This window comes from Drosophila navojoa, chromosome 5 (assembly GCF_054131105.1).
Source record: "Drosophila navojoa isolate 15081-1374.11 chromosome 5, UAZ_NAV_1.0, whole genome shotgun sequence".
Lineage (NCBI taxonomy): Eukaryota > Metazoa > Arthropoda > Insecta > Diptera > Drosophilidae > Drosophila > Drosophila navojoa.
In genome coordinates, this window is record NC_142893.1 from 12,623,674 (window position 1) to 12,640,927 (window position 17,254).

The window sequence follows — 17,254 nt, forward strand, 5'->3', positions numbered from 1 at the left end:
CACTGTGAATAGCAAAACCAACCAATTACAACGCAATTGTCTTTACGTTTAAATTGTTATAAAATTTAAACTCTTTTTAAAAAGTACGAGTTTATTCATATATTAGTTGCAAAAATTAAACAACATTGCCGGTAAAAATACACTGTGTTAGAAATTGGTAAGCAAGGTCAAGCCACTTGACCGTCATACACGACTTTTGTACTTGCCATTATAAGCGTATAATACGGGCGGGTTGGTAAGGGGAGCGATGAGTCATCATCTAAAACAAGTTATCACAACAGCGACCCACTACTATTTGCTTTGTTTTTTCCTCTTTCGTTTTTTGTAATCAGTCTGACGTCATATTCAAAGGAAAAAAAAAATGAAAATTTCTGCCGCTTCCGCTGCTGCGCTCGCCAGCAATGCAAATAGTAGTAACGCGACCGCCGCACCGATAGTACCTAAAACGGAACCAGATCCAATTGGCACCGAGGATTCAATGGAATTTCAAACGCCCAATAGCGCTTCAACTCCCAACGTCAGCAAGCGTCCTGCCTTCCTGGACCTCAACAAGAAGAATAAGCGCGCCATGGCACCTCTGCTCATAGACTCACCCGATGTACCTTTAAAAACACTCAACACGCCTGACCTTGAAAAAATATTACTCTCTGGGGGATTGTTGCAAACGCCACAGCCGGGCACAGTATTCCCCACGAAGGTGGGCCCCATCACCTCGGAACAAGAGGCCTTTGGTAAGGGTTTCGAAGAAGCCCTTCAGAATCTTCATACCAGCAAAAACTCGCAGGCGTTTCTGGGCAACAATACCAACGCTCCAACAGCTGCTAGCAATCCAGCTCCTGTTGCCCCCGCCACGATGACAGCCGTGAATAATGGCATCAGTGGAGGGTTTACGTACACCAGCGTGGGTGAGTACTATTAGTTGTATATTACGGAATCTAGCAGAGTCTAATCAATATTTCTTAATCATAGATGGCTTTCCCGTCATTAAGGACGAGCCACAGAACGCCGTGGCTTCCCCGACAGTCAGCCCTATCGATATGGCAGACCAAGAAAAGATTAAATTGGAGCGCAAACGTCAACGGAATCGCGTGGCAGCTTCGAAGTGTCGCAAACGTAAGCTGGAGCGCATCTCAAAGCTGGAGGATCGTGTGAAAATGCTTAAGGGTGAGAACGCGGACCTAGCGGGTATTGTGAAAACCCTGAAGGATCACGTGGCCCAGCTGAAGCAACAGGTCATGGAGCATGTGGAGGCGGGATGCGACGGCTTGCTAGCGGGCAAATAACATAAGGATAATACCGAGGAGACTGTGCAGCAGTTTATGTCAAGTTTAATATCGGACGACAATGATACAGAAGCCGAGCCGGAGGAGGTAGATGAGCAACAAGATCAGGGGATTGAGGATGCCATCGAAACGGCTGTGGATGCGGAAAGCGGTGTCGTTCTGCTGTCGACAGTGCCCTTGGAACAAGAGATTTCTTTAGAACTTTTACTTAATGCATCATCGAATACCTTCGACCTAGATACACTTCCAAGCAATCATGTCGTAATCGAAACAATCGACCATTTGACGGACTGCAGTGAGTCTACCGGCTGATTAATGGAAAACACTTAACTTGGAGTGCCTATTTTTATATAAATACATATATAGACCATTTAACTTGTGCTTAAACTCTAATTATACTAACGTGCAATGCCTTATTTGCTGCAACTCTATTTTATTGCTTTTGAAAAGTACTTTTTTATTTAGTTCTAGATGTACATATGGTTACCCCCATGTTTATTTATAAGATGAACAAGTATTCTATATATATTGTTTGTAAGAAGAAAGAAAAAAATAAATATACATACATATATATATTTATATATATATATATACTCTCTAAATTAACTGAAATCTGTGGAATGTTTTTATTGATTATAAACTTCGGGTATTCACTCTGATAGATTTATGGTTTTTTAGCAGGCAATCGGAAGTCGGTGCTCAGCATAGAATAAAATGAACTTTTTTAACTCAGTTTTATAATAAAAAACATTTATTTTCATATTTTTACATATAAATATATTTTGTTATGAATTCCTTGTATAAACTCTAGTTTGATTACATTTGGCCTAGCATACAAAATTCTAATTGTGATTTGTATGTCTTTGTTATTTGTTTCTATGTTTAGTTTGCTTAAAATTCGAAAGACGTTTATTGTCACCTTTTGCCATTTGTTATTGTTTTGTTTTCTTTCTTTGTCACGTTTCTATTCGAGACTGTTTTAAGGCACATAGAGGAGTTAATCACGCTCCCATCTCTAATTTGCATGCACAGTGAAGCAATGTTTATTTATTTATGCAAAGTATTTTTAAAGAAAAGAAATCATACAATTTAGATAAATAAGCAAATAAGTGTATCTAAATTATGCATCTTCAAACAAAAAGTTGAGCTAAAGAAAAAAGTATAATATTTATAAATGAAACAATAATGAATAAATTTATATAAAAAACCAACAATAAAAACAATGATAGAAAGATAAATAAGTGCTGTATATCTTCAGTTACCTGAAAAGTTCCCCGAGACCTAGCTAGAATTCGTCTAGATATTAACACATTTAATTAAATTAACTAATTTGTGCCCGGAATCTTGAGATTTATGGAGCCGATAAAGCCTAGACTATTTGGTCAGCGGATAGCCATCGATTAGCAGGCTCTTCTCGTCACTTAGCTGCTTAGGACCTTCGCCTATTTTCGTATGGATTATATATTTGAGCATATTCTTGGCATTCACATGCCCAATGGAGACATCCCGAAGACCGTTTTTCACCTCAACTGGCGGCACTGGTATCCCTTTGAGATACTCAACGCTTTGCGAAGCATCATTGGGAAAAGCCAGTTGAATGGCAGCCAACAGACGCGGCACGTTCTCGGCCAGCACATAAAGGCAGGCATTTGGGCCCGCATCGAAGGTGTATGCAGCTTGCACGGAGCCCACTGTCTCATTATAATCATGCACGAAATTCGCGATTGCATGCGACACATCGTTCATGTAGACACACGGCGGATAGGTGTCCAGGCAGATGGCATGCAATTGATTCGACTCCTTCATGGTGATCTCGGCGAAAGACTCAAAGTCACGTGCATCAATTGCCGCTACCAGATCCTTGACACGCTGGGGCACAACCTCTTTGGCACGATGCTGTATCAATGCGGATGTCTGAACGCCCAGTTGCATGCCTTTAGTCGAGCCGGTCTTCTTCCGTGCATCGTTCACGACTAGGATCAGCATATGCATATTGGGCCAGTGCTCGGCGGGCGCCAGCTGCACGGCAATTGAGTCGCTGCCGTCAGCGGATGAGCCGCGTTGCCAGTGCACGAAGCCGCCGTATAAACTGCGACACGCCGAGCCGCTGCCCTGGCGAGCGATTGTAGTTAGCTCCTCGTTCAGGGGCAAATCGTAAAGACGTGCCAGCGTATAGACGAGACACGCATAGCCCGCGGCACTCGATGCCAGACCAGCGGCAGTGGGGAAATTATTGTACGATGCAATGTGCACCTTCCACGACAATGGGAATTTGTGGGCACCATTGGCCAGGGCTAGACGATGTATGCCTTCCACGCAACGCATCAGTCGGGCATTCTCCTCGAATGGCACTACATCGCCATTCAACCACATTCGATTTTGTTTAAAGCTCTCCGATGCGCTAATTGTGGTTTTCGCACACATCTCGTTAGCATCTAAAGTCATGCTGACGGAGTCATTGATTGGTAGTATTAGTTCCTCGTTTCGTTTGCCCCAGTATTTAACTAGGGCCATATTAACAGGAGCGACACACGTTGCCGTAAACATTATGCTTTAACACTATTGTAAATAATATTCTTACATTAAGTTTGAAAATGACTTTCCCCAGCTTTCACCGTAAAGTGCGGTAGTCAACCGATAAAAGTCTTATCCACTTATCGAAAAGTCGATGGCATTTTAATTATCTATTTTCGGTATATTAATATAAATCTGGTATTTTGCTAGTTAAGTTATCTCTTTTATTTGTTCGCTATATTAAAACAAGTATCTACAATTAATTATAAGTAGCGACCGAGCCGAATTTATATAGAAATGTATTATTTCTTTTACTGTTTTCTGCATTATTTAGTATATTTGTATATATCTTCATACATGAAAATACCAACAAAAGGGCTGACCTGTCATTCTAGCATACTCAAAACAAAAAATGCATTACTTGGTGTAGGTATAGAAATAATATAAACAAATAATAAAACAGAGAAATAATTAAAATGCCACTTACTGCAGAGAGTGCTGCACAACAAATACAGGTTAGTAATTAGAACATAAACTGTTTATCACATCCTGAAAGCACTAAATTCATCTATATATACATATATTGTTTTATTCATAGGATCGCCTGAAAGACATCCAACAACTTATTCACAAAGTGGATAGTGAAAGACGCCGTGCAGAAAATTCCATAGCCAGCCTTGTGCGTGCACAGCAAAATCCAAATCCGAAATTAAAGACGCTGCTGCAGTCAAAAATTGCAGAGGCAAATCAAGAGGAGGCAACAATTCGAGCGGCCCTCGCCAAAATACATGAAATACGAAATATACGAAATGAACGACGAATTCAGGTAAAGGAATAGCTAGAAAAATATATAATACACAATTTTAATACATTTACATATTCACAGGCTCGCAATGCCGGCAACAAGGAAGCAATTCGTCGAGGTGCTCTCATGAAAATGGTGCAGCTCTCAGCTCAGACATTGCCTCTGTTTGTTGGCAAGCCGGGCGAGCGCGCACCGCCTTTGTGTGGAGCAATACCTGCGGAGAGCAACTATGTGGCCAAGGTGGGTGACAATGTGGCTGCGCTGGCCAAGGGCATCGACGAAGAGGAGAACTGGATCCTGGCTGAGGTGGTGCAGTTTCTACACCGTCAAAACAAATACGATGTCATTGACATAGACGAAGAGCAGAAAGATCGACATGTGCTGAGCAAACGCAAAGTTATTCCATTGCCATTAATGCGTGCCAATCCAGAGACAGACGGGCATGCGCTTTTTCCCAAGGATACCGTCGGTGCGTAGTCGCACGATTCCCTTTAAAAAACTTTAACTAATGCCAAATAATCCATCTTCAAATCTCTAGTCATGGCTCTGTATCCTCAAACAACATGCTTCTACAAGGCCATTGTGCATCGTCTGCCGCAAACTGCAACGGAAGATTACGAAGTGCTTTTCGAGGACTCATCTTATTTGAATGGCTACGCAGAGCCGTTGCCTGTGGCGCAGCGCTATGTAATTGCTTATCGCACCACCAAGAAGAGCGCGGGCAGCGGCAGCGGCAATCTCTCATCCGCCTAAGTAAGGAACAATGGAATTGTAATAGCTATATATATAATTATTATATACATATTCATAAAACTTAATTTCTAATTGAAATCTTAGCTATTTACTCTTCATCAATATCATCATCTGCATTATCGTCATCCTCCTCTTCATCCTCATCCTCTTCCATTGGGGTATCTGTTTCTTTATTCTGGTCCTGCTCATCATCTTTAACGTGCAATTGGAAGCCGTCAGCCTTAGTCCATGAACACTTCATGGTCAAGCGAAACTTGGCCATGGGCTTGCCCAGCAGTTTTAGGATTCGCGCTTGCTCCGGAGTCAGCACTTTGCCCTTTTCACAAACCGTATAATCGCTGTATATAGTCACAATGCCCTTCTCCAGTTTAGTGGGCAAACCCAGTGATCGCAAATGAGGCTCCATTGAGTGCGCAAACTCCTCCAGAGGTCCAGCTGGCAGGGTCACGGTCTCCGTTGCCGTGAATCCGCTGCGAGCATATTCCACAGCCCAATATTTCTCTGCCCACTTTAATACGTCTTCTTTGCTCTTCTCTGTGAATAACAGACCAACCTGACCAGTCAGGCGTTTTGAAAGCTGCAAGAGATGTTTATTAAAGCATTTATTTTGTAATCCGTATAAAATATTGTACCTTATGTATTCCTTTCTCAACTTCCTCGGCCTTTGTGCGACCCAATCCGATTTGCATTATGCGGTTTTTGCCAAAAATGAAACGGGAATTTTGTTTCCATTCTTGCCGTAGATCCTTCAGCAAATTGTTGCGCATATTCTGCACCTGGAACACAAATATATTTGGATACTTCTCCACACAAAATCGGATGTCGTCGATGATGCGTTGCTTCCATGCGAGACCCTTGCGATCGGTTTTGGTCAAGGAAACTGCAAGTAAAATCAATAGAAAATTAATGTATCACATTCTGTCGGGAATACCAGATGTAACCCTTACCTTTCTTATCACGTTTGGAGCGCGGCATTTTGACTTATATATGTATATTTCGGCTTCAGTCCTCTCCAAGTTTAAACACCGAAGTAAACACGTGCGACCGCTACGATGAATGCTGTATCGGTGAATGTTATATCGATTCTCCTTATATCGTTTATTATGGAGCTGCCAACGTGTCTAAATAATAAAATTCAGCCACACTAGTGGTAAACTAATTTTATTACGTTTGTATAGCCCGGTCACACTGCAGCAATAGCCGACGAAAGGTGTGTTTACGTAGTAATTTTATTAAAAATTCTTAGAAAATATAATTAATTTTAAAAATTGTGTTAAACTGTGTTATTGTGTTATCTCTAAAAATTCTAAACTTATGTTTGTTTTAAGGGCGCAGTGAGTAACATATTTCGACTTAACACAATTGTGTTACTTGGAGCGCCATGTTGTCGGCGAGAGATTGAGAGACCGCATTTTTCACATGTATCGATTTAATACGCTAAATGAATTGATTCAAAATTTTACATATTGTAAAAAATATAAGAACCCCCATATCAGATATTAACTTTGTAAGATCGAAGAAAATACATTTGTAAATGCGTCTGGATAAAGTTACTGCTTCAAGTAGGACGCTGATGACGTAATTTTGTGAATAGACGAGTCAAGCGACGCAGCATTGCCAACAACACGAATTTTTTTTAATCAGTTAAATTTCAAAAAGCGTTTGTTGGTAGTGCGGTGTCTGCCTCGACTCGGATATACTTAGCGCAATTCAATGAAAATCAACATTAGAATTAAGGCAATAATTTACTGAAGCTTATCAAAAGCACATAATTGCTGATAAGGCGTCGTCACAGCCCGTGAAGTTGAAAAAATAAATTTAATCAGTGTGGCAGAGATAAGCGCTAGAAGGTTTTAACAGGTACAAAAATAGGTTTGTGCGTTAAGCGCAATTCAAGGGCTTAATCAAAGGCGCAACGTACAATGGATTTTCATTTTAATTAGATTTTTTAGAATAGTTAGTATTGCTGGTCAATTTTACAACGCACAAAGAGACACGTACAAGGCCGCAAATACAACTCGCGTAACACTCGAATTTAAAAATTTAACATACGGACGTTCGTCTCATTCAAATTACTCAATTAAACGACAATTGCGCACAATTGACGACAGCAACAGTAGCGGCAGCAGCAGTAGCAGCATTCGCTGGTCAAGCTCCTCCCCAACATTATTGTGGCATGCGTCATACAATGTACAAAACTGCAGCTTGTAATGGCCAACAAATTTGTTTATGCTTATTGCACTTAACGAAAAAGCTGCAATGCGTCATGTGTATAATTAAGAACTAATTTGCTTAGCTGTAATAACCAAAGTTAATCAGCAGGCTTCTTTGAATTCGAATTTATGGATTAGGCATGACAACAGGTCATTTAAAACTCAACGAATCCAGTTCACTTGTTTTACACCTGGCAACTCAGTTTTTTGTAGCCAGTTTGGCAACACTTATTTTTACCTACTATTCTCTTTGTTCTCTTTCTCTCTTTTTCCTCTGCGCTCTCTCAATTGCTGTAGCGGCATGCGCTGCCGCCTATGTATGCGTTTATGAGTGTGTGAAATCTACCAACACATGCATGTATACCAAATAGGCGTATACACAGATACAGCGCTTACTGTGTGCAACATTTGCCATCACTTTTAGTCGTTCGCCGTTCGTTGGTAGTCGTCGTTGTCGTTTCGAGTGAATCGAATGTAAGGTAACCAACCAATTTGCATTAGTAATATGGGGCGAAATATGTACATATATGTACCCACATATGTATATATTAATTATAAAACCATAAGCGAGTTAAGGCAATAAACATGTGCATTTCGGTCATTTATGCATTAGAATACATTTTTCAATTCGCCGAGACATGTGCAAACGCCGCATGTATGTATGAAAAAAAATTTTCTACATGCTTCTATGGAACGATCGATAAAAATACTACGCAAAAAGACGAAAATATTCAGAACTGTGAATTTGTGCAAAACTACGTACATGTGTATGTACAAATGCCTGCTGTGCATTAGTATTGGTATATTTTGTATTAGTGTGTCTCTCTGTGTGTGTGTATATATGTATATTTGTACATATATATGTATATGTAGACGTGAGATTCGTTTGCTTCGTAGCTTCGTATATTTTCAGTGCTTTTGGTTGATTGTTGGCGGCCGTGGCAACAACTGACTTGGCTAATGCGAAGGCGAATTGTGGTGCTTAAGTGTGTTCTGGTCGCTAGGCGTTTTAGTCGTCAATAGCTAAAATACTTGCATACGAACGTCGGAGCGAACGATTGTGTGCATGTGTGTGTGAATATGTAAGCCAGTCCGAATGTATTACGCATATGCACATTTAAAAGTGTGCTGCGGCGGTATTCGATTTGTAAAAAAAATGAATTTCTAAATTTTGTAAAATTAATTCATTTGGGCTATTTTTCACAGAGTTGTGCACAAATGCACGTACGTTAACTGGATTTTTATTGGACTTTAAAAATTCACCACATGCATATACATATGCACATATGTATATATGTTTCTACAGATATAAAAATATATTACTTATAAATATATGTATATCCAAATAGTATGAATGTACATACATATATGTATATATCTGTGTGTATGTAAGTGGACGACACACGCGGTTACGTGTTCATTTATACCGCACTGTTCTCGCTATCGCTGCTGCCTTTGGCCGTTTGGAAGTGTATGTTCTCTTTGTGTTGCTCTCTCGCTCTCCGGTGGGATTATTTTTATACTTTTTGTTGCGTGCTCTTCGCAACCCTCCCCCTCAGTGTGAGGCCCACACACTTGTTTCTTGTTAGCTGATGTACGCTCATAGACGTATGTATGTATGCGTAAATTCATTGGATGATGTACATACATTTACATACATACATATGTATGTAATTTGATTTGTTGCTTTTTAGACCATTCAATTGTACATCACATTGAAGAAAAGTGAATGAGACAGGGCTGTAATAAAACTATTGAAAGCTCCCATTACTCATGTCTAGTTTTCAAAACCCTGTGTATTGGAATTTTCTGCTTATCTGCATTTCTCTATAGTCGTATTTTTTCCCTCTGTACTGCGCATGTAGCCGTAATGCCGTGTAGCCGAATCTCTGTCGTTGCGACCTCATGGGGCCGGTGTGGTGAATTTACAGTTTGCCGCCCGGTGTGGTGTATTTTCAATACTCTCGCACACTCACACGCTCGCACCGACCATGTATCATGCACACACATACACATGCCTGTATTCGCATGGGATAGCGCCGTTTGCAACAGTCAAAGTTGCCGTCATCGCAGAACTTAACAAACGGTTTCAAATTTATTCGCCGTTATCTTCCATCTGTACCAGTGACCGAAGCCAATGCCGTCGCCGTTGTCGCACTGACATTTCGCTAACTATTAGCTGGTTCTTCTTCTTTTTCTTTTTTATGCCACATACATACATATACAATTACACATAAAAGCGAAAGAATGCATGTGTGCATACACATACTTCTCTATAAAGAAAAATAGTTTGTGGCTGAGACTTGCAGTCGCACTACTTCCTCATTGTGAGGCATGCCCAAAAAATGACGCAGTCCATGACGCATACAATTCGCTTCATTGCTAAGAGCTGATTTTGTTGGCTCCACCATTGGAACGGGAGGGAGTGGTTGATTTGATTGTAGCTATAAATGCGCACCCATATATCTGTGCGTATACATGTGTATACATGCATACACAAATAAAGTTGGTTGGAATTTAGAAATTAAAATTATACTCAATACTCCGCCGTTGCGCTCTGTTTCGTTAGTGTTTTCATCTCTTTTATTTATTTTTTTTTTTTGTCAATAACTGTACGAAAACATGGCAATTGACCTAAAAACGAGCAACGCACAAAAGTTGCTATTCTTACAAGCATCTATCATCTGTATGTGTGTGTGTGTTTCTATGAGGATTTACTTGCACTTGTGTGCAGACTAAGGTTCAATGTTTTTACAATTTGACGGTCGGATGCGATCGTTTAGAAATGTACATAGATAACAAGTGGGTGGTTGGGTCATTGTGACTATGCATATATATTTAGCATACAAACGTACATATATTTATACATATATATTCCTTATGATCACCTTAACTCAACATTTTTACCATTTTCGCCCAAGTTTTGTTACCATTCTGCATTTGGGGTTATTGTGCATTCATCTTTGACATCTGAATACACACAAGTAATACGTTAGTACATATTTATACATATGCTTACTCACGTACTACAAAGATACATATATACACACTAGCACACACACACACACACACACACATACACGCTCTTGCAGACTCACACACCCAAGCCACAGATTTCTCTCTTTTATTTCATTTTCAATTTTATTCATAGTTTATTTATAACTTTTCTCTCTGTGCATGTATGTTGGTTTATTTTTCATTGTTGTTTTTTGTTTCGTTCATTCCATTCGCTTGTCGTGTCGGTTGTTGCTGCTGTTGATTTTTTTTTCAGCTTTTTTAACATTTCCATTCCCATTCCCATGTCTATTTTTCACGTATCCAATGTGCATCTGTTAGTTGGGGCGCCCCAAAGAAGTCGAATGTCATGTCTTATAGCATTGGCAAGCAGCAGAGTAAATCACAAGCACAAATTTGTATTAACAATGTGCAAACATAATTTGGAGCACGCCCACACGCAAGCAAAACTCAAATACCACACGCACACTCACCCATCTTCTTTGTTACCTGTCAAAAGCACATTATAACGGGCAATGGGTCCTTATGCGCAACGGACTAACAAGGCTGCCTTGGGGGATAATAATTTTGTCGTTATTATTATGTTTCTATGTTTGTCCCCAAGGATAATGGAAAATGTATCAATCAGCCTCACCTTGCGTTTATTTATAAATAATAATCAATCAATATTTATGTAATACCTGCAAATTCAGTCATGTTGTCGAGGGAAGCACTCAGCCGTTGGCTAAAAGGCAACAGGTTACCCCCGTTTGCATTGTAATATGCTTTGTAGAGAGCATGTGCATATACGTAGTTACATACATACATATGTATATATATGATAGAAGTTAAATGTTAGCATGTGAAGTGACTGACTCACAGCTGTTTAACATAAAACGCAATTTATTGACATTAAGACGAGGCAAACCTTTTGTTTTATTTTATTATTAGTTATCATCATTGCGAGTTTAAGTAACTGCTCGACCCTGTACTTTATTTTCCCAACACTTTATATTCAAAGTCGATGAAATGAAATGAAATACTGATATGGCGAGCTACTCGATGATTCAGTTCTGTATTAATGCTAATTGCAGCATGTGAAGCAGAGATGCTAAAACTCGACTCGTTTGCTGCTAATTGCAAATTGAATTCGTTATAATACAGTTACATATACATAAATGTATATATGTATGTATACATGTTGCAAAACCAGTTTTGAATGTCTCATGTATATATGTATATGTATATATTGATGAGCACGATACAATGTCCTTTAATATCCTGTTGCCCGCCCATTGACACCGCCAGCATATCTCAATATCAGCCGAAGTTTGCAACGCGCAGCTGCTATTCGCATGCGACGAGCTCTGCTACCGGCGGCAATCCTTGCTCCTTCGCACCTCAGCTCAACGTTTTTAGCCAGAGACAGAGACAAGTTCTCGTTTTAGTCGAGTTTCGGGCCTGGTCGAAAGAGCAACACACAGCAACAGCGGCACGACAGATAATTATTCGGGTTTGCAGCTGTATGTGTGTGTGTGTGAGTGTGGGTGTTAATTAAAGGATATTCGTGTCGAAAGTTGGCGAGAGAAATAAATGAATTAATCGTAGCTTTCAATTAGATGTGGGTGGTGCCTCACAATATAAGAAAGTGTACTTGTATATATACATACATACAGTAAAGACGCTTTTGTCTGTTGGCTGTTTGAACAGGTTGCCAATTAATAAAGTGAATGTGCCGCGTGGGAAATTCAATTGCACTACAGTGACAATCAATTAATATATATATATATATATAGATATTTATATCTTTATTTTGTTCCTTCTTTCCATTGCAGATAACCATTCACACATTGTGAGCGACGCTTTGAGCTGTGGATTCCTCCTACTTTAATTAATTTTTCTGCTGTCTATCAATTGCAACAGAGATCGTGCGTGGGCCAATACACACACACGAACATACATATACAAATTATTCATATTCTTAGTTTGGTCAAGTAACTAAAAAAAACCACAAACATGTCGACAGTCGATAAGGAAGAACTGGTCCAAAAGGCAAAATTGGCCGAGCAATCAGAACGGTAAGTGTATAAATTTATTCGCACAGATCAAAGGGATACATAATTAATTTGATTTACTTTTGTATGTAGCTACGATGACATGGCCCAGGCCATGAAATCAGTCACAGAGACGGGCGTCGAGCTATCAAATGAGGAAAGAAATCTGCTCTCCGTTGCCTACAAAAATGTGGTTGGAGCGCGCAGGTAAATTGCAAATGGGGAAAAATAGAGTTTCTACATATACTTATGTACATTTCTTTTTCTGTGCATACATTTATACAACAACAGGTCATCGTGGCGTGTTATTTCCTCCATTGAGCAAAAAACCGAAGCATCCGCCAGAAAACAACAGCTCGCCCGCGAGTACAGAGAGCGTGTGGAGAAGGAGCTTAGAGAAATTTGCTATGAAGTTCTGGTATGTACAGCTGCTCAGCTCTACTCCATTCCACTGTACTCTCCCATCATCTGCCCATGACCATGAATATTGTCAGAGTCCCGCAATCCGCCCCCTCCCAAAACCCACCATAGAGTAAGCAAATTATGATGAGTTCTCCTTGTTCACTGCGCAAGTCCTGCTCCCAAATGCGAGTGGGGCGGTGGTAGGTGTATGTCAGAGTGGCTGGGCATCCGAGCTTTCTTCTTATTTTTATGTAAAAATATAACTCTAACATGCATCTATATAAACCAATTGCTGCGTTAGTTTGAAATTACAATCGCCTTAACGGAGGGCTCACAGTACAGGCTTCTATGTTTGTGTATGTGTATGTGGGCGTGGGTGTGGGTGTGCAGCAAATTGTATTACAATCAATAAATCTATTTTTAAAAAAGAAATTTTCCAGACATGTTGCTGCTGCTGCACACAGCAACCCACTCTCTTACACAGACAGTCATGCAACGTACATACATATATATTTATATATTTATATATTTATATATAAACATACAGATTAGATAGCAACAGTAACCAACCATGGCCCAGCTTGTCTTGATTAATGTCAATTTAATTAGAGTTTTCTATTGAACTGCACAGCCAGCCATATATCTTAAAGCAGTGCTCATTTGACACACTGTTGACCTATTAAGTAAACTACCTTTAGTCAGCAGACCCACTGGGCTTAAAAATAAATTAAAAGCTACAACCTACATATGTAGCCAGTGTATATGTTATATAGAAAAACAGTTCTCGCTGGGGGTTGGGACTGCGGGGCTGGGCGGCTGAGGCGACTGGCTGTTAGCTTTTCTTTCTTTGGTGACAGAAAATCGATAATACTTTGAAGTGCCTCAGTCGGCTGTAAAATTGGCATATATATACATCTACAGCAGAGACATACATACATATACATATATACATATATGTATACGCGTGTAGCTATTTCAAGTTGGGCAGCGTAATAGTATATTAGCCGAGCAGCTTTTGCTCGCATAATATTGGTTTAATAACGGCTTATTGTGTGCGCGTAGCAATTAGGAATGTTTATTTATAAACACAAGTCTCTGTTTTGATCTCTTATTTACATTTTGACATCTTGTTCTGTGTTTAATCAACAGGGACTTCTGGACAAATACCTTATTCCAAAAGCCAGCAATCCAGAGAGCAAGGTTTTCTACTTGAAGATGAAGGGAGATTATTACAGGTATTTAGCTGAGGTCGCCACAGGAGACGCACGCAACAGTAAGTATCTAAATTCCATAAGCTATAAGCTCTTTGAATATAGATCTATTTAAATTATAAAACAAAAATGTAAAAAAGAACGTAAATGTAAACTCTATCTCTTTGTGTGATGATGCAGCCGTTGTTGACGATTCCCAAACCGCTTACCAGGATGCATTTGACATTAGCAAGGGCAAAATGCAGCCAACACATCCCATCCGCTTGGGTCTTGCACTTAACTTCTCAGTCTTCTATTATGAGATTTTGAATTCTCCAGATAAGGCTTGCCAATTGGCTAAACAGGTTAATAAAAACAAATTTGAAAAAAAAGGCAGTAAACAACAAAATGTCTGGCAAGCGAGCAACAAGCAACAAGTGCAACGAAATCCATTTCAAATCATAAAAAAAAACTTTAGTTTTTAGTTCTACATTTAAGTTGATGTTCATTATTCAGTATCTATATCATATTGAAAACTAATTGTGAACTTTGGTTCTTTTTTTCTTTTTGTTTCATTTATTTTGGTACCCCATATTAACGTACATAATTTAAGACGTCGTTGAGGACTCGAAAAAAGCTTATCAAGAGGCATTCGATATTGCAAAAACTAAAATGCAGCCAACACATCCAATCAGATTAGGTCTTGCACTCAACTTTTCCGTCTTCTATTACGAAATTATTAATTCACCAGCGAGGGCTTGTCATTTAGCTAAACAGGTTCAATCTCTTTCTACACAAATCTTGTTTTCTTTGTTTCATATTAATTATTTAAATATTGTTATGTGGCTAACTAACTAACTAATACAAATACAAATACAGATACAGACAGACACACATACAGTCCATACGCCTACACAAGTCCGTGGAACGTACGATATAAGCATACGCCTACGGTCATCGCATGTTACATAAATTCCAAATTGGCTTAATTAATTCATTGATGAAAGCCTGGCTTATGTACCCCGTTACATGTATGGCTTTTAACCCTTTATAATGCAGTCCGTATCTTGCTGGTGAAATTATTAATGATTCTTAGAGAAAGTGCATTAACCGTTAGGTCACAGAGTTCAATATCGTATATTAGTTTAATAGTTCTTTTTTTTGCTAGATGAATTTATGATTTTTGTTTATTTTGCTTAGTTGCTGAATGAAACAAAAACAAAGGTATAAATCCAAATACTAAAACATATTCTTTATGGAACTGAAATGCTTTCGTTTTGCACCTGAACAAGAACTTGTACTTGCATATTTACCTTGCCGGCCTTTTGCATTGTTATTGTTGCAATTATATTTGATCGAATACTTACTATATATATATTCTTATTACATCACAATATAGGCGTTCGATGACGCGATAGCCGAGCTGGACACACTCAACGAGGACTCATACAAAGACTCAACACTCATCATGCAATTGTTGAGGGATAACCTGACTCTTTGGACCTCCGATACCCAGGGTGATGGCGACGAGCCACAGGAGGGCGGTGACAACTAACCAAACAACTAAAATGTTTCCTTTTTGACTATGCAAATATTATTCAGTAATACAAACAAAAACAAACAAAACAAAAGAAATATAAAAAGAAATCTTTGAAGTCGAAAGCAGCAGAGCAGTAATGTAATAATAAAAGCAACATCAAAATCAGCATCAGCATCGACACAAATCTAAACAAACAAACAAACAATACACAACAATATTATACAAAACAACAAAACACAACAACATTAACAATTCAGCAGAATAATGATTCAGGTCGTGGCTGTGTGATGATAGTTTAGAGGCTGAGATGAGTTTAGGTGAGAAGACTATTGTCATGCAACTGTTTGAGGCAAGAAGAAAAAATGAATCTGGTTTATAGACAGTTTATATATTGTATACAGACGAACAACTGTCGTTCGCCGCGTCAAATCAATAAATGTAAAGTCGATTAAAAAGTCTATGAAGAAGGAAATGTAATATGAAATCAAATGTCTTAATTTGCTTCACATGCCGTTCAAGTTGTCTTTGTTAGTAAAATGCTCTTGCAAATATTCACAAATGGAACTATCTGAGTCAAAACTTATAAATACAAAATATAAATATATATAAATAAATATATAAAAATGAAGGAAAAAAACATCTATCAGCTATCCAGAACAAGAATAAGAACAGGAACAGGAAGAGTGTATTGTATGGCAAAGATGTGAATTTTGTTTTGTGTAGTTAATTACTATTCCGCTGTTTTGGCCAACTGCGTACACTATACATATGCCTAAAATATTATTATTTATTTTGATTATGTTTTAATAAATAATTATCATACTGTTTTACATTAACATACAAACAGCAAACAACCAAGAAACAGAACACAAGACACAGTCAACAAGAAAATTAATGTCTTTTATTTTTGTTTAATGCGCTGCGCCGCTTTCCTTAATAAAAAACAACAATAATAAACAAAGGCTAATTGGTTTATACAATATAAATAATGTAATTACAAATAATGCCACCTATTTTTCGTCGTCAAAGAAGAAGCCTATACGAACCAAAAGAAACAAATTATGTATTATTTGTAATTATCTTTTTTTCTAAAATACAACAAATAAAAACAACATAAACCTAAACTTTTATTTTCAACCAATTTATGTTCTCTTTTTCCTCATTTACCTTCTCTGTCTCCCACACACACACAGTGCTGTATTTACAATGTCGTTATCGATCAAAAAGAAGAGAAGAGTGTTAAATTGTTGTAAATTAAATAAATGGTTATATAGTTTTGCAGTCGAGCTAGGTGTGGTTAACATACACAAGCCCTATATTTATTAATATAGATGATATTCACTCTGAATCAATGCAAGCAACTTGTTCCATTGCGCGGATAGCTTAAAGGGCATGAGTTCTATTGTGCCCATTTGAAGAAATCTTTGTTTTTTCTTTCTCCTTGTATGTAATCGATCGGTTAATCGGATTCAAAGAATAAATGAACCAGTGATGTTGCCATCCTGG

At 38.6% G+C, this 17,254-nt stretch overlaps 5 protein-coding genes across 9 annotated transcripts; 3 read left to right on the forward strand and 2 right to left on the reverse strand.

Moving 5' to 3' along the window:
* The first annotated feature begins 1 nt into the window (after position 1).
* On the forward strand, positions 2-1,732 carry Jra (Jun-related antigen). The gene is made up of 3 exons (XM_018104996.3): positions 2-157; positions 333-905; positions 970-1,732. The coding sequence occupies exons 2-3, from the start codon at positions 362-364 to the stop codon at positions 1,281-1,283; spliced, it is 858 nt and encodes a 285-aa protein (XP_017960485.1). The 5' UTR covers positions 2-157; positions 333-361; the 3' UTR covers positions 1,284-1,732.
* A 280-nt stretch (positions 1,733-2,012) lies between these two features.
* Positions 2,013-3,945, reverse strand: Mvd (mevalonate diphosphate decarboxylase). Its single transcript, XM_018104994.3, has one exon. It carries the CDS (start codon positions 3,828-3,830, stop codon positions 2,658-2,660), a length of 1,173 nt encoding a protein of 390 aa, XP_017960483.1. The 5' UTR covers positions 3,831-3,945; the 3' UTR covers positions 2,013-2,657.
* Positions 3,946-4,154: 209 nt separating this feature from the next.
* Sgf29 (SAGA-associated factor 29) lies at positions 4,155-5,433 on the forward strand. Its single transcript, XM_018104995.3, has 4 exons — positions 4,155-4,312; positions 4,396-4,623; positions 4,684-5,071; positions 5,141-5,433. Exons 1-4 carry the CDS (start codon positions 4,274-4,276, stop codon positions 5,353-5,355), a joined length of 870 nt encoding a protein of 289 aa, XP_017960484.1. The 5' UTR covers positions 4,155-4,273; the 3' UTR covers positions 5,356-5,433.
* Positions 5,372-6,455, reverse strand: RpLP0-like (ribosomal protein LP0-like). The gene is made up of 3 exons (XM_018104997.3): positions 6,303-6,455; positions 5,988-6,235; positions 5,372-5,932 (listed from the first exon to the last, which is right to left on the reverse strand). Exons 1-3 carry the CDS (start codon positions 6,328-6,330, stop codon positions 5,444-5,446), a joined length of 765 nt encoding a protein of 254 aa, XP_017960486.1. The 5' UTR covers positions 6,331-6,455; the 3' UTR covers positions 5,372-5,443.
* Positions 6,434-16,388, forward strand: 14-3-3zeta (tyrosine 3-monooxygenase/tryptophan 5-monooxygenase activation protein zeta). Of its 5 annotated transcripts, none has more exons than XM_018105001.3 (7): positions 6,434-6,565; positions 12,398-12,640; positions 12,710-12,823; positions 12,908-13,034; positions 14,168-14,291; positions 14,410-14,573; positions 15,608-16,388. In XM_018105001.3, exons 2-7 carry the CDS (start codon positions 12,579-12,581, stop codon positions 15,761-15,763), a joined length of 747 nt encoding a protein of 248 aa, XP_017960490.1. In that variant the 5' UTR covers positions 6,434-6,565; positions 12,398-12,578; the 3' UTR covers positions 15,764-16,388. The 5 variants fall into 5 exon arrangements, with proteins under 5 accessions (XP_017960490.1, XP_017960491.1, XP_017960488.1 ...); XM_018105002.3 differs by lacking the exons at positions 6,434-6,565; positions 14,410-14,573 and adding exons at positions 7,891-8,047; positions 14,822-14,985; XM_018104999.3 differs by lacking the exon at positions 6,434-6,565 and adding an exon at positions 7,892-8,047.
* The last annotated feature ends 866 nt before the right edge of the window (positions 16,389-17,254 follow it).